Below are 16,219 nucleotides of genomic sequence, written 5' to 3' on the forward strand. Positions count from 1 at the left end.
CTGTCCCAGGCGTGAGGCGTTGTTATGAAAATATATAAGGAAGCAGGCTGACGGGCCGCAGAGAGATGGCAGCACGGCCTGTGATGGATGACCACCGGCCGGGCTACAGATACAGATCCCCGCCATATTGAGCAACTTTCAATGCTCACCAGAAATTGGCCAACGCACAGCCCTCCTTAATGTTTAGTGTCTCTCTTTAGGATAATAAACTAAAGAGGATCAACCAAAACCAGAAACCACCACACAGATGTACCCAAAATCACTGCGAAGCCGCACTGGAAATACTTGTTTTAACTGGAACTCTACTTTAATTTCCCTCATGGTTTTCCCTTGGCAGACAGGCAGGGAAGGAAGCAACCGAGTCGTCGTTTCACTGCTTCAGCCTGTAAATCAACTCCCCTCAAAAGGGGCTGAGTCATGTTAGCCCCCCTCCCCTCAAGCCCATAAAGAGGAAGTGTTAATGGTGGCATTCACAGAGGTGATTTGCAGCCTGCCTCTTTATCCCAGCACTGGTGGCCTCGGGGCGGCTGATTGATGGTGTTTGTCGTGCAATCGCGGACTCCAGCTGAGAGTGGTTTCTGTCGCTGCAGCGGGCACGGGACTTCACTTGTGGCGTTTTCAGTGTTCTCCAGACCTCCCATTGAGACGTGAACAAGGATGACCTTGAACTCCCTCCCTGACGTGTCCTTGCCTTAAGGACAAACTTCGTGCCTACTAGTGTGGCCCAGTTATAAAGCGGGGAGAAAGAGGGAGAGGGACGAATCTGTGTTTGTGTGTGTGTAAGGCTGTGGCAGGGCATAGCCTACTTCTCGTACCCTACTTTACCCCCCTGCTTCATCTGGGAGCCGAGCAGCTGAGCTCCTGCTGCACCGTCTCGTCCTGTTCTTTCCTTTATTTTAATTCATTTCGGCCAGATGGTGGATTACAGGTCAAGGCAGAGGATGAATGCTTCCGCTGTCACGAGCAGACTTTGTGGAAGCTGATCTCCTGGTAGCTCAGGACACTTCAGTGATAGGTTATCCAGGGTTTCAAGGTTTAACCAGGGCCCACATTACAACACGGATACCCCGTGTTGGTCATACCTAGCAGGACCAACATCTCTACCTTTGATTTGTCCTCTCTGTGTCATAACTTCTAATCCTACAATCTAATTTCCAGCAGCAGCTGTTTTCATTGAAAATCCTCTTATAACCTCACAGTGGGCAGCTAGCTTTAGCAGCTAACGAGACAGACCTTCTAAATAAGTGGAGACCGAAATAGTGAAAACTAGACTGACATTAATCAGGGGCCCAGAAACACGACTCTGAATGGAGGATAATGTTGTTTCATGTGAAGCAGCTGTTTGCAAACATATTCACCACAGCAACATAATGAGCTGATTAGACGTCAGTGTTTACAGCTCGATGCGCTGCCCCAAAGTGCTCAGACGATTAATATAGCTCTTACATGTTTTTCAGAGTATTTTTCAGCAGGAGCCATCAGTGTGTTTGTGCGAGGCCTCCTCTATAGAGGGGACTTTTTCATGCTTTGCAGGATGGTAGTTCAAGTTTGCAGCAGAGGGTCCACACAGGTGTAACATGTTCTCATGCACAGGAAATGTACGTCTTAAAGTGATGAGGAAGACGAAGCCTGTGTGTGTGCATCAGTCATGATGAGCAGGAAAGACAACATTTGATCATTGATCTGTTTTTGTGCTTTATAAAATTTTTAGTGAGACATTATTGACTCCAAACTGCCTGTCTGTCTGTCTTTCTTTCTTTAGGTCTGTCTGTCTGTCTTTCTTTCTTAAGGTCTGTCTGTCTGTCTGTCTGTCTGTCTGTCTGTCTGTCTGTCTTTCTTTCTTTAGGTCTGTCTGTCTGTCTTTCTTTCTTTAGGTCTGTCTGTCTGTCTGTCTTTCTTTAGGTCTGTCTGTCTTTCTTTCTTTAGGTCTGTCTGTCTGTCTTTCTTTGGGTCTGTCAGTTAGTCTGTCTGTCTGTCTTTCTTTCTTTAGGTCTGTCTGTCTGTCTGTCTGTCTTTCTTTGGGTCTGTCTGTTAGTCTGTCTGTCTGTCTTTCTTTCTTTAGGTCTGTCTGTCTGTCTGTCTGTCTTTCTTTGGGTCTGTCTGTTAGTCTGTCTGTCTGTCTTTCTTTCTTTAGGTCTGTCTGTCTGTCTGTCTGTCTGTCTGTCTTTCTTTGGGTCTGTCTGTCTGTCTGTCTTTCTTTCTTTAGGTCTGTTTGTCTGTCTGTCTTTCTTTCTTTAGGTCTGTCTGTCTGTCTGTCTGTCTGTCTGTCTGTCTTTCTTTCTTTAGGTCTGTCTGTCTGTCTTTCTTTGGGTCTGTCTGTTAGTCTGTCTGTCTTTCTTTCTTTAGGTCTGTCCGTCTGTCTTTCTTTAGGTCTGTCCGTTAGTCTGTCTGTCTTTCTTTCTTTAGGTCTGTCTGTCTGTCTGTCTCTCTTTCTTTAGGTCTGTCTGTTAGTCTGTCTGTCTTTCTTTCTTTAGGTCTGTCTGTCTTTAGGTCTGTCTGGCTGTCTGTCTCTTTATTTCTGTCTGTCTGTCTTTCTGTCTTTCTTTATTAAAGGGACACTGTATCTTGCTTGTCAGCTGTCACCGGGACTCCAAATCATTTAGCATTTTAGCATTTAGCTTCACATAAGCTATGTTAACAGCACCACAAGTGTAGAACAGGCATATAAATCATTGAGTTGACTAAGTATGTTTGCCATACTGCAGCATTTATCCATGCTAACAATGGCACTAAAGGTTCATGATCATACCAGACCAAAGCCGCTTTCACACATCCACTGCACTCCTGAAATTTTCCCGACATTGTCCGGGTGGGCTGCATGTGTGAACGCAAACGGCCCAATTTTTCACCCTGACTTTATGTGGAGATCGTTTAGAAGACGACAGCAGGGATGTCGCCCTCTCTTCTCTCAAGAATTACAAAGTTCCTCTTACTTTGAAACAATGACTTGTGAATCAGTTTAGTGTTCGATGGCTCTGCTGCTAGAAAGTAAACAAGTCCGTAACCTTTTTTTTTGTGCACTTGCTGTCATCACCAGGGACCACAGGGGTCGCTAATCGACCAGGACTGAAATCTAAAGAGGGATAACTTAATGTCGTCCTTTTCATTTTTGATTATTAAGTTATGTGTTTTTGAAGACAAACGATATCCAGCTCTACTTCTTGAAATGTTACGATCCACTTTTAAGTAAAATCTGTTCTTTAATAGGTTTATCTCCTCAACTCATCTTTCATTAAGAATTTGCTCCATAATTAAGTGCAGTTCTTTTTATAGCTTTGCTCTGTGTTCGTAGAATCAGGCTGATAGATGAGTTTAGTTTCACCCCTCTCTCCTCTTTTCCCTCTCATCTTTAGTTCTTGTCTTTAATGCGCTCGGATAAAGACTCAACTTTGACAGCTGAAAAGGCTCAAATGTGTGGCACATCCAGACTTTCTAAAACTGAGAGTATATCCTCTCGCATTTCCGCTTTCCTTTTCCGTTGCTTTCTCCTTGAAGGAAAGCAGAATAGTCTCTAACTGACAGCTCCCATTTCCCCAGCTTTCTGTCTCTTTCTTCTCTCTCCTCCTTTTACTGCCTGACAAAGGCGGCGCAGGACTTTGCAGAGTGTAGTTTCTTTGGTCAAAGGAAATGGAAGAGGAGGAGTGGGGCAGGGAGAGAGGAGGTGTATCTGTCAGAGAGAGGCTGGGCTGTGCTGAGGAGGAGGAGGAGGTGGGAGAAGGAAGAGGAGGGGTCTGTGCCTCCATTCACATTGGCGGCATTTGGCTTGAGAATGTCTTTTTTTTTTTTTTGAGACGGAGGGGGGTTAGAGAAGTTTTCCTCAGGAGAGTCGGTCAGAAACGGAGCCAAACATGCAGGAGAAAAGGAGCACAGTGAGTGTTTGAGACGCTGAAGGAGCTGGATGATCAGGAGGACTCAGGAGCAGACATGCAGGGAACAATGTGGGGTAAGAAACTCGGAGGGAAAGACGGTTGGAGAAAAGGGAAGTGGATTTTTATTAGACTGGAAATCAGGATGTTTGGGGAGAGCTGTGAGTGTCTGTGGAAGAATGATTAGCTTCATTAAGACGTGTTTATTACAGGTTATATTTCATAGATTGATTTGTGGATCCACATTAAACTTTTGCAGATATATTGATAATCAAGTTCTCACTTTTAATCCCTCTGTGTCTGGTTTCAGCACCTTAAACGTGACCATTTTTTCTTCTACTATTTGACTCTAAATTGATGTTTTATTAACCCAAAGTCAACACAAACTTATGAACTAACTACTTTGCGAATATCTCACTGACAAAATGATTGATAAACTAATAGAGGAAATCATCAGCAGAATAATTGATAATGAAAATATTTCTTTTGAACTTCATAAATAGTCTGAAGAGTGAAATTGCCGAGCTGCAGTTGAGGTAAATTTATCCCGTCTTCTCTGTTACCGCTCATTAAAACAAAAATGTGGTAACAAGCTGAGGATGTCAATATAAAAATGTGTGTGTGTGTGTGTATGTGTGTGTGTGTGTGTGTGTGTGATGGGGGGGAGTGAAAGGAGGCCTCTGCTCTCTTTCAGTGCTGTATAATCATTGACAGCATTCAGTGCAGCAACTGAACAATCCTGAAGGCCGTCATGAGAAAGGGCAGTTCACTTCACTGTTTTCTGTCTCTAAAGGCTGCCACAAAGGCGCTCCTCGGCCCACTTTATATTTAAAGTTTATATTATTATTATATTATATTATTATTATTATAGTTATATTTAAAATTGTAGCTTTATTTACCAGTAAAGAGATTGAGATTATTAAAAGATTCCTGTTAGAGAAAGGCAGCAAAGACTTACAGATGCTGCTGCAACTTACAATTTATGTCATCGCTGATTAATCTGCTGATTGTTTATCAGTTTATAACACCTGAAGACTAGAAGTAATGTGGTTGACTTCACACTGGAAACTGAGACCATTAATTAATTGATTATCAAAATTGTTGCCCGTTAATTTAAGACAATTTAAAGGGGCCGTATCTTTAAAATGGATATTTAAAAATATGTATTTAAAAGTGAAAGCTGCATAATTCCGTGTTTTTCCAGAGTTACATGTTTAAAAATGTCGCCTCTGAAACGGGCCGTTCAGAACAGCTGCAGGTTTCTATGTAGAACCTTGCTTCCGCTGAAATCGACCAATCAGCATTCACCGTCGTTCACCTCAGCCTGCCTTCTCGCACGAGCTTGTAGTCAAGTCGTCAAGATTTCAGCTCACCATTCCGATACCTCCTGGTGATTCTGGCTCGTACATATAAGGCCGAATAATCGATCCTAGAGCGACCATGTTTTTTACACCTTAGGAGTGACGGAGCTGTTAAACTGACTGTTGGATGGAGTTAGAAGTTTAAGCCTTTTTGGGATGAGAGGTGAAACGTCTTCAAGAGCTTCAGTCCATTTGCCTTTTGGATTAAGCTTCGAACAACCTAAGGTGTTTAACACAAAAGTTATTTATACCCTGCAAACAGTTTTTTGGCTTGGACAGTTCTCTGGACAAAACAAGTATTTAGAAATGGTCACCTTGGGTTCCTGCCACTACTTCCTGGTATTTTATAGACTAATGGTTTAATCGACAGTGAGATCGCCACAACCTCAGTTGGACACGTAAACATTTGGCCTGGTGACCGGCAGTGTCTGTGAGAGGTTAGCTGAGGTGTCTGCCTGAGGAAAGGTAGGTCGTCTGCAAAACTAAAATAGCTTTGTCACACTTTCCCTCTGTGTTCCAGTTTCCTGAGAGAGGAGGGGAGAATAAGGAGATAGGAGGGGGAGAGAGGGAGGAGGGGTCGGGAGAGAAAGAGAGAGTGGGATTCAGATGTTTGGGCAGAGAGAGGAGGGGAGTGGAGGAGGGGATCTCCAGCCTCGTTTGTTTTGTTCCCTCGTGCAGACGCTCCCTGCTGAAAACTGAGACACTTGTGGTGTCTCAATTCAGATATCTTTGTCATACTCTGTGTCCACTTACTAACATGATGTGTGAATCTGGACAGGGTAGTGTTGTCTTTATTTGCTATCAGTGGATTAACAACCGATCAATCTGTAGCGATGTTTTGGTTCAGATGTCACTGATTCACTGACGTATCCGTATTATCATCTTTAAGGTTCACCTTTATTTTTAAATTCCGATGGTCTGGGAGCCGTTTCTCATCGAGTTCACCCCCGAGTTCCAGGCAGAAAATGACAAGTAGCCGAAAAAATGACAATGAGGACATTTAAATCCGTCTGTGGAATAAATTAACTGTCTGGAAATATTTTTGACTTTGGAGAAAAGACGGCTGAAAAGAAAAAGCACATTCAATATGGGGAAAGCAATTAACTTTGCCTAGCACCTAAACAAAACCCAAACACAGCATTGAAACCGCTCGCTATAGCGTTAGCCTTTCAGACCTGCCTGCTCACCAGATTTGACCGGCTTTTTTCAGGGAAAACTGAACCACAAGAGGTCAACGATTTTCTTTATTATAGGAGAACAGATCGTTTTTTATTTAAATGCCTGGAAGAGTTCAGTTATAAAATTGTCAACTTATTTTTAGTTGCTTTTGAGAGTCGAAATAAAATCATAGCAGACTTTGTGATAACAGGAAACACTATATCCTTGTCCAAAGAATCGTTTATGGGTTGGAAATCGGAGGGTAACACACGATAACATACAAGATACGATACGATACACGATAAGATACACGATACGATACACGATACGATACAAGATACGATACACGATACGATACAAGATACGATACACGATACGATACACGATACGATACAAGATACGATACAAGATACGATACACGATACGATACACGATACAAGATACGATACATGATACAATACACGATACACGATACGATACACGATACGATACACGATACACGATACGATACAAGATACGATACACGATACGATACAAGATACGATACACGATACGATACAAGATACGATACACGATAAGATACACGATAAGATACACGATACGATACACGATACGATACACGATACGATACAAGATACGATACACGATAAGATACACGATAAGATACAAGATACGATACACGATACGATATATGACACGATACGATACACGATACGATACAAGATAGTGATAATTGCTTTATTGCAAGACAATCATAAAATGGTACATGATGATATCTGAGAATAATTGTATTCCACGAGTCAGGATGACTATATATATTTTTTCCCAACCCTTTTAAATAACAAAACAAAATCATGATTTAACTTGTGATTTACGCCCCTAATTTGAACTGAGCGTAGAAAGATCACCAATATTTGACTGTGATTGTCACTCGTTGAAATATCTGCTGGCTTGTTCACTCGCTGAACTTGTATTCAACGTCATTAAAAATGAATAACGATGCTTTTACTTGAACTTCTGTGGGTTTGTCCTGTATCATGCAAAAGGAAATTAAGCCGCCACTTTTGACGATGTGTCCCTCTCCTTCTCTATGTAGCCAAGATGGCCCCCTTTGAGGTTTGAGAGGTGTCAAACATCCCACACTCACTTTTTCAGCCTGTCCTTGCTCTGCATTTTGCCTTAATAATCAGCATGCACTCTGAGAGAGCATGTATAAGTACGTATGAAGCGCCTTGAGACACTTTCTTTCCACGCCTTCCTTGACTCAGAGTTGTTTTCCCTCTCAGTGGTGAATCCTCAGACGAGGGCGAGTTTAAAAGGGTCCTCCAGTCCAGCTCTTCACCTGGTGTGGGGAGTATTTTTAGCCTCTCGCCTCCTCGGCTGTGTGTTTATGGCGTGGTTCTAACAAAGAGGGATTTAGTGCAGACTCTCTCAGTTTGCCTCAAAGCAGGTTAGTGTGACGTTGCAGCCTCTCAGGCCAGAGCCAGTAAACCCTGAATACTGTATCTTTGTAATGTGGCGTCAACAAAAAGGCTTTTATACTGAACGTGTCTCAAGTGACACCTTCTGATGCAGTCAGATGAAAGGTTCAGCAGCATGACAGTAAATGTTGGTGCACTTATGCAGACTTACTGCTGTATGTGTAATGAGATACATCGCTGTGAGTGGAGTGACCTGACTGTCAGTCTGTGAACTCTTCAGCAGACTGCTGACTCTGTATCACGTTTCATATTCAGTAGAATCTCATAGACGACATCTCAGCAGGATTTTTTAAAGTATTGATCCCAGTGTATGGATTTCTCATCTCTGTTACAGGAAGAGGCAGAGCTCCACAACAAGACGTGTAAAATAAGCTTCCCAACTTTTTTGTCCTTTTTTGTAAGCAAAGAACAAAACATCCAGATATTGTTTTTTATTAAGCATCAAATGCAGAATCTGCCACCAAATTTTGAGTCGTAGTTTGTAGAGTTAAAAGTGTCAAGTCTTAAAGTACTAACAATTGCTAATTACATGATAAACTTATAGATTTAAAAAGTAATTCAAATGAGTCAGATTTGGGACTCAACTCTGATTCTATAAAATGTATATTGTACAAATAAGGGTCTGTGTCCACTACCAGCGTTTCTGTGCTGGCAGCGCCTATTTCCTAAACAAAACCGATGCAGTTCAGTGTTTTCAGCATCCTCAGCACAAACAAGCCCTCGGCGTCAGCTGTTTCCTGTCGCTGCACTCTCAGTTAGAAATAGTTAAACTTTTGGAACACCGCTGTGCTCGTCCATGTCAGTTCTCACTCACTTCAGATTTCAACTTTGTCAACAACAATGGCGGAGGTGAAGCTGACCCTTTCGTTTTTTTTCGAGTGTACAATTTCCAGGTGTAGGGCTGCTGCGAATGCCAGCACACGATTCCTTTCATTGTTTTCTTTGCAAGATGTTCTTGAATAAAAGCAAATATTAAGCATACAGAGCGATTAAAAACAGACTTAACGAAGGGCCGCAACAGTAAGCGTCAGAGAGAAGCGCTCTGTAAAATTGAAGTTGTGCGCAAAAAGCGCCGTTAAAGGACACAGGCCCTTTAGCAGTAACCTTGGAAAGATAACCTCCATGTCATCGCAGGCAACTGCCCTGAGGCCTCATTTTCATTGTATGTAAGCTGGTTTGTGATCACATGTTCAGTGCAAACAACTTTGGTATTTTAATATTTAACTTTTAAGGTGAATAATTAATAGAAACGGTCAGCTGCGATTTATCAGGAGCCTGTAACAGAATAAAGAGCATTCTCCTCAATAGTTCATTAGAGCAGAACGACATCACCACAAACAAGAGGCTAGTAAATGTTGTGCCCTGAGGGTCGGAGCACGACAACATTTAGAAAACATAAAGAGCGTTGTCTTCACTTTCTGTAATCCTTTTGTTGTCTGAAATATGTTTTTGCCTTCAGGGCCACCGTATCCAATCGCTTAAAACAATGACCTCACTTTTAATGTGTTTGTTTCAGTCTGTCGGGTCCTGTCCACAGTTTTATTCAGAACTGTCGTTTTCTGCAACCACTGCAGAATGTCCCTGTGCTGCTTTTTCCCTGTGTTTCATCCATGTGAGTGATTCTGTAAAACTGTCAGCGCTGAGAGCTCGGGGATAAAATCCTGAAGCCTCGAGGTGACAGAAGATCCCCCAGAGCCGCTCGATTCACTGCGGCAAAGCAAAAAACGCTCGGCGCAGGAGGAGTACCGCTTTAAATCTCCCCCTCCACTGTAAGGCTGTGAATGAGGAGACCCGAGCCTGAACACTGAGCAGCTCTGATTGTGTTCGGTTCTCGCTCTCATTAGCTGGTGTGGCTGCACATTCCTGCTGCTGGAGGAGCGACTGACCGTCTGTCTGAGGGGCATTAAACCCTTCAAGGGCTTTCCTCAGACAGAAACAGTCTGCTCTCAGTCAGCTGACACTGTGGACATTATGGGGGTGGTGAATATTAGTGTTGTTTTCAGCTGCGTGTATGAGATTTAAATGTATTGTTTTTGCAGTATTTTAGTGCGTCAATGATGAGCTTATTGGAATATAAAGGAAACTAAGATAGTTTGAGTCGTTTATTAGGGTAAAAAAGCTTCTAAAATGTGAGACTTTGCTGATCTTCGTTGGCATTTCTGATATTAATTAAGAATATTTGTGTTTTGGACTGTTGGTCGGCCTAAACAAGACGTCACTCTGCAGCCTGGGGTCAGTGTTTCCACTATTTCTGACTTTTTATCGACTATTAAAAAGATATAATTGTTAAAAAGAATACTAGTTGTTACTACACACCATAAATTATCCTCCTTCACTCCCCCTGTCACGGCTTCCTTCATCAGTGATTACTCTTTAACGTCCATTCATCTTTTATCGGGGCCGACTGGAGGCGTATGGGTGTTTGTCAGAGCTACAGACGCACTGAAGGCTTTTAAGATGCTAAGGAGGAGGTCCTGGCCTCCCTGTCAGCCCTCTGACCCCCCTCCCCTCCTCCCTCATCCTCCGCCTTCTAATGTTTGAGGCCCTGGTCACGATGACAACAAAAGGGAGAGCAGGACCACATGATCATGACGGGGGCTTTAAAACAGTTTGAGAGTCCCTGCATAGTTTCAGTCATCTCGAGTCCGGAGGGATTAGAGCTTATTCACTTATCTGGAGAGCGTTAGAGGGCAGCGAATGTGCTCCCCCGATCAGGAGCGCCGATCAGAGGGAAGCAACGAGCAGGAGAACCTTTAGAAGATTTAATGAAAGTTCCAATAATTTGTAGTAAAAGGGCCAACAGTTTTAGTACGTACCCCAAACTTAGACATGCACCGCTTTATGTTAATCTTCCAGCATGTCTGTCTACAGTCTGAGAAAGCACCCTGGTCGCTTTTATGTAGCAGTCATACATTGTTGGATCAAGCACACAAGTCTGAGCTGAGTTCTGTCAGATTAATGTAAAGATGAAACATGCACACAGAGAGGGATTAAATGCACGTCTGATTAAGACTCATTTTCAGAAAGCTAATCCTCATTAGACGACAGCAGTCGGCGTCCGTGATTGTATTTCAGTGTGTGCCCGTCCCTATTGTGCGCCATAAAGACGCTATAATGTGATCAAACAAATGCTAGGGTAGTAAAATCTGGTTCTCTCCCACAGATTATGCATTCATATATTCAAATATTAAAGTGCTTATCTCGAAGATCTCAGTTTTGTTCTCTTTGGTGGCACCTTATGGCGATAAATGGTAATTACGGGAGCACACTTCCCAGATATCCGGACAGTGTTGCATCCACAGTTGTAACTCTTGATTTTCCTTGTCAGACTGTTTGCTTCATCTGAGCGTCGAGTTTGTTTCTTTTTCTTTGGATTTTCACTTCTTGTTGAAGTTGTATCTGTAGTCATCAATCTTTTCTTTGTTTGTTCAGCCATAGTAGATTATTGTTTACTCGCAACACTTGCAGAGAGCGGAAAAGCAGCCGCTTAGCTCCGCCTACCCTCTCTGGCAAGACCAACCACTGCTGGCTGATGGAAAACGTGTCACTAACTGGGCGCCACTTGTGATTTTTTTCTGCTAGTCGCCACAGACACCCAGTCTGTAATAGGCTTTCATCAGTGGGTCATAGGCTCAATCACCATTGTGGTACCTCATTCAGCGAGAGATAGAGACTTAACAGACATTTATTTACATGAAAATCTTCCAGATTATTACTTTAAGAGTGCATTTAATATATAACTCTGCATGTTTTACACAAAACCTGTGTCTGCAACATCCTGAATCCAAAATAAATCCAAAAAGCTGTTTTTTTTTGCTCACCACTCAATTGACACCAATTAATCTGAGGGCAGCTGATCGCATCAGAATGGTGTGAAAGTGCAGCCTTAATACCCCGGGCTCCATCTTATAGCTAAAGTGTTTGCATGCTGAGCGAGAAAGCACGGCTTGTTTGAATGCTCATATTGTGATAATTATGAAATTGCGATTATCCAGTAGTTTACAAGACATTACACATCCGTCACTACTTCACTTTCTCGTGAAGAGTGTCCAGTCCAGCCGGTCGTCCAGCTGCAGCCCCAGATATTTTGTAGGTCCAGGATCTGTTTACAGAGATTAAACGAATCCCCACAACATATTGCAGCACCAGATCCGTCTCAGTCATAATTATGCGTTTAAGTAGGGATCAGCCAAACTTTGAATGAGCTAATTAACGTGCGGTGATCACAGTTAAATCGCTGTAAACGCCTCGTAGGCCCTCAGTAAACTTGGCAGGTTGGATAATGACTTGGCATGGCTCTGTCCTGGCAGGTGGGGTCCGGAAATGTGTCCTGCCAGCATGCCTGCTGTCAGCCCATCTTTCAGCTTATTAGCCATCTTCAAAACTAATTAACAGCATGGACAGTCTTTTCCCCCCAAGGGTTTTATATCTTTATTGTGTCAACAGGAAGGCTAAGAGGGTCACAGACGGGGTGAAACCACAAGGACATTTTCTTCACAGCGGGGATTTACCTACAAACTGCAAATGTGAGGCTGACACAGAAAGAGTCTCTGCCGTAGTTTAAATCCCTCGGTCATGTCTTTGCGACTCGCCAGACTCAAGAACAGGACGCACCCGTCAGTCGGATATCCTCACGTTCTGACTCACCACGTTGTTTTCGTAGAGCAACACTGGCTCTGCTGTTGGGTTCGCCGTCAGTGGACCATGACCTCATCATCATGCGTCCTGTTGGCCATTGTCCTCCACACAACACTTAACTATTCACCATTCACGGGACTCATGCTGACATCATAGTCTCTCTATGTGTCAATATTTACCTCCAGTCCTGTGAGAGCGAAGGAAGGAGTGAGTGAGTTCTTGTGCCTCGTGTTGTTGTATTCATTCTTATATATTTCTGTGCTCTGTTAAGACCCACGGCTAAAGTATCACAGCCAGTCAAACTGTCTCCTCTTCTTTGCCTTTCCACGTTGAGATATTATCCACAGTTATGAACTTTTAGTAATTCCCAAGGTTGATAAGATGTGTGGAGACAGTTGCCTTTGTTGCTGTCAGAGAAAATGCCAGCATGTTAGAAGCCATTTTACATCCCAAATGAAAGGAGACCCTTTTCTCCTCTGCTGCCTCATGCCGCAAGCCCCGTTTGTGCCGCTTGAATGGGCTTCGTGAATGGCCTGTCCTGGTTCTCCGTGTGTGGGCCAACACACTTGTGGGAAGTTTGTATGCTTCAGTCTACTGTATATGGTCTCCGTCTCAGCTCCTGTTTGTGTTTTTGACAATGTAAAATTCCTTGAAGGCACCCTGGTGAGGAGATTCAACAGCCACACTCTGACCTCATCAGTGTCTGTGGGAAAAACTGCTCCAACCAGTGTTTACTTTCCCAGCAAGAAATACTGTTAGCACAATTAGCTCAGTAATATGAAACTGTTGCAAATGACTCGCTGTTTGCTGATGAAGACTTGTGACTTGGCCTATTTATGAGGACTTGAGATTTGGTTTAAGACTTGGAAATCATGAATGATCCGAGACCTTGCGTGAGAATATCTGTATCAAACCTTCAGACTTGAAATATACTTGTCTTGAATGACTTGGAGTTTTCTGGAATAACTTGAGACTGCTACTAAAAGACTTGACAGTTGACTTGGAATTTTCTGAATTAACTTGACTTGAGACTTATTAGAAGACTTGTCTCGACCAACTTAAAACTTGACTTGGACTCGCTGCCACAAAAATAAAGAGTGGACCTGGTGTTGTCCTGAATGACTTGAGAGTTATGCTTGTTCTTAAGGACTTGACTTGGACTTGTTTTAGGGACTTGAACACTAATTTGTCTCAAATGACTTGAGATCTGACTTGAACTTGGTGTAAATGATTCAAGATTTGACTTGGACCTGTCTCAAACAACTTGATTTGATTTTAAAACAAGTCGTGAGAGCTGACTTGGACCTGTTTTGAGTGACTTCAAATTGTTTTCAAGGAATTAAAAATAAGTTTTAAAGGACTTGACTTCCAATTGTTTTGCATTACTTGAAACTTGACTTGAGACTTGTTATAACATTTAGGACTTGTCTTGGACTTGAATGACTTGAGACTAGACTTGGACTTGTCTTGAATAATTTTAAGATGTGACTGGAATCAGTCTTACGAGATTTGACTTGGACCTGTCTCCAACAACTTGAGATTTGATTTTAAAACCAGTCGTGAGAGCTGACATGGACCTGTTTTGAATGACTTAAAAATACGTTTTAAAGGACCTGACTTGATTTCAGACTTGTTATGACAACATTTAGGACTTGTCTTGGACTTGTTTTTGAATGACTTGAGACTTGACTTGGACTGGAATCAGTCTTACAAGATTTGACTTGGACGTGTCTCCAACAACCTTCCTTTAGAACAAGACTTGTGTTTTGGGAGTAGACGGTAGCTCAGTCTGTTTGAACTTCGGAGGGTGGACGGCTCGAGTCCCGGTACGGACCAACCATAGAGTTGGGGGGCTGAGGTGCCAGTTCCTTTCCTGGGCCGTGCCGAGGTGCCCGTCAGACTTGTTATTACGAGATTTAACACTTGACTTAGACTTGTTCTTAAGGACTTGAATAACAAGACTTGACTGATTTGTTTGACTTGAGACTTGAATTGGACTTGTCTTGACAATTTGAAACATGGCTGGTCTTGACTTGGACATGTCTCAAACTACTTGAGTCTTGACTCAGATTTGTCTTGAATGACTTGAGACTTGTCAGACCTGCTATTGTAAGATTTAAGACCTGAATTGGACTTGTTGTTGATTACATGAGACCGATTTAATGACTTGATATAAATGTGTGACTCGTACCTGTCTTGAGCTGTGTCTGGACTTCATATTAGAAGTCTTGGACCTGTCTCATACAGCTGTGATACTTGACTTTGAGGTGATTTAAATTGGTCTTAAATGACTTGTGACTTCCCCCTAATTACCTGAAAACATCTTAATTACAAGTTAAGAAGTAAAGAATAACACGCTGCTGGTTTTCTCTCTCTCAGAGCGAGTGACCCCTCCGAGCCGCCATCATGGCCCTGGTTCAGGCCCTGCCCATCTCCGCTGAGCCCCACGCCCCCGGCCTCAGTGGACCCCGCAGGAGACACCGCTCCTCTTCACCCCCCACCACCGCTCCGCCCTCCACTCTGGATCCCATGGGTTCTGTCAGCAGCCTCATCGCCGCACGACCCGGTCCCTACCAGGACCACTACTCTGGTGTGGAGCTGGGAGCCAGGGTCCGACGGCCCACACCAGGCGCCTCCTGCCTCGGCTCGGAGTCACCCGAGGACCCCTTACTGCAGAACATGCCTCCACTCAAGAAACAGAGCTCCACCACCTCCAGCAGGGGGCTGGAGAAGGAGAGTGGGAACGGGAACCACACGTATCTGAACGAGGACTATGTAGGAGACTGGAATGACAATCATGTGATACCTGTCAGCCCGGGGAGTGACGCGGACAGGATTAAAGAAGGATCCGGGCTGAACGGGAATATGGGGGGACCTCCTCCGAAACTGATCCCTGTGTCAGGAAAACTAGAGAGGGTGAGTTTACTGATGAAGTCTTTTTTATCTTGATTGGATGTATTTTGCCGGCTGTGAGACTGTGTTGAAATATACTTCTTGCCTCTCACAACTATTTTGTATTCCTTCTGTAGAACATGGAGAAAACTGTGCTGCGTCCAACTGCCTTCAAACCCGTCATTCCCAAGAACCGTACCTCCATGCAGTACCTCTCCCCTCGCCATGTTGCCAACGCATCAGAGAGCCAAAACAACCTGAACCTGCTGAGCCCGACCCACAGGGAGGCGTCGCCCTCCAGCGCTGACAAATGCAGCGTGTACGGCCGAGCGCGTAACAGCGGCGGAGGCAGCAACCAGTCCTGTCAACTAACCGACTCTGGACGTAACTCCCTCTGCAGCCTGCCTCCGTACAGCAACGCCGCCTACAGTCAGGCATCAGGAGAGGCCTCTGCTGGTCACCTGGAGCCCATGAAGAGCGCTCCACCTGTCAGCACTCACGGACACTCAAACTCAGACAGCGGGCGCTCGTCTTCCAGTAAGAGCACAGGATCAGGCTCCATAAGTGGAAGAGGGCATCCTCTGTCTGACAGCGGGTCGGGCGGGCGCTCTCCGGGCCCGGTGGAGGGTTATGAGGGGGTGGTGAGGGACCTGGAGGACAAGCTGAGAGAGAGAGAGCTGGAGCTGCAGACACTCAGAGACAACCTGGACGACAATGAGGCTGCGATTTGTCAGGTTGGTCGAGAGGACCGACTGACTGTGAATACTTCTCTCTCAATGAATACGGTATTTGTTTTGTGCTGTTGATTCTTTGACTTATTCTC

The 16,219-nt window shown here is 43.9% G+C and overlaps 1 protein-coding gene across 2 annotated transcripts in view; it reads left to right on the forward strand.

Moving 5' to 3' along the window:
• LOC138594052 (leucine zipper putative tumor suppressor 2 homolog) overlaps positions 1–16,219 on the forward strand; it is a 39,604-nt gene that overhangs the window by 18,937 nt on the left and 4,448 nt on the right. For both annotated transcript variants that reach the window (XM_069665146.1, XM_069665147.1), the window contains exons 3-4: positions 14,884–15,420; positions 15,534–16,130. In XM_069665146.1, coding sequence (XP_069521247.1) covers positions 14,911–15,420; positions 15,534–16,130 — 1,107 coding nt within the window. In that variant the 5' untranslated portion in view covers positions 14,884–14,910. The remainder of the gene's footprint in view (positions 1–14,883; positions 15,421–15,533; positions 16,131–16,219) is intronic.

This window comes from Semicossyphus pulcher, unplaced genomic scaffold (assembly GCF_022749685.1).
Source record: "Semicossyphus pulcher isolate SPU_LCO1_2020_fin unplaced genomic scaffold, fSemPul1.0.p SCAF_16, whole genome shotgun sequence".
Taxonomy (NCBI): domain Eukaryota; kingdom Metazoa; phylum Chordata; class Actinopteri; order Labriformes; family Labridae; genus Semicossyphus; species Semicossyphus pulcher.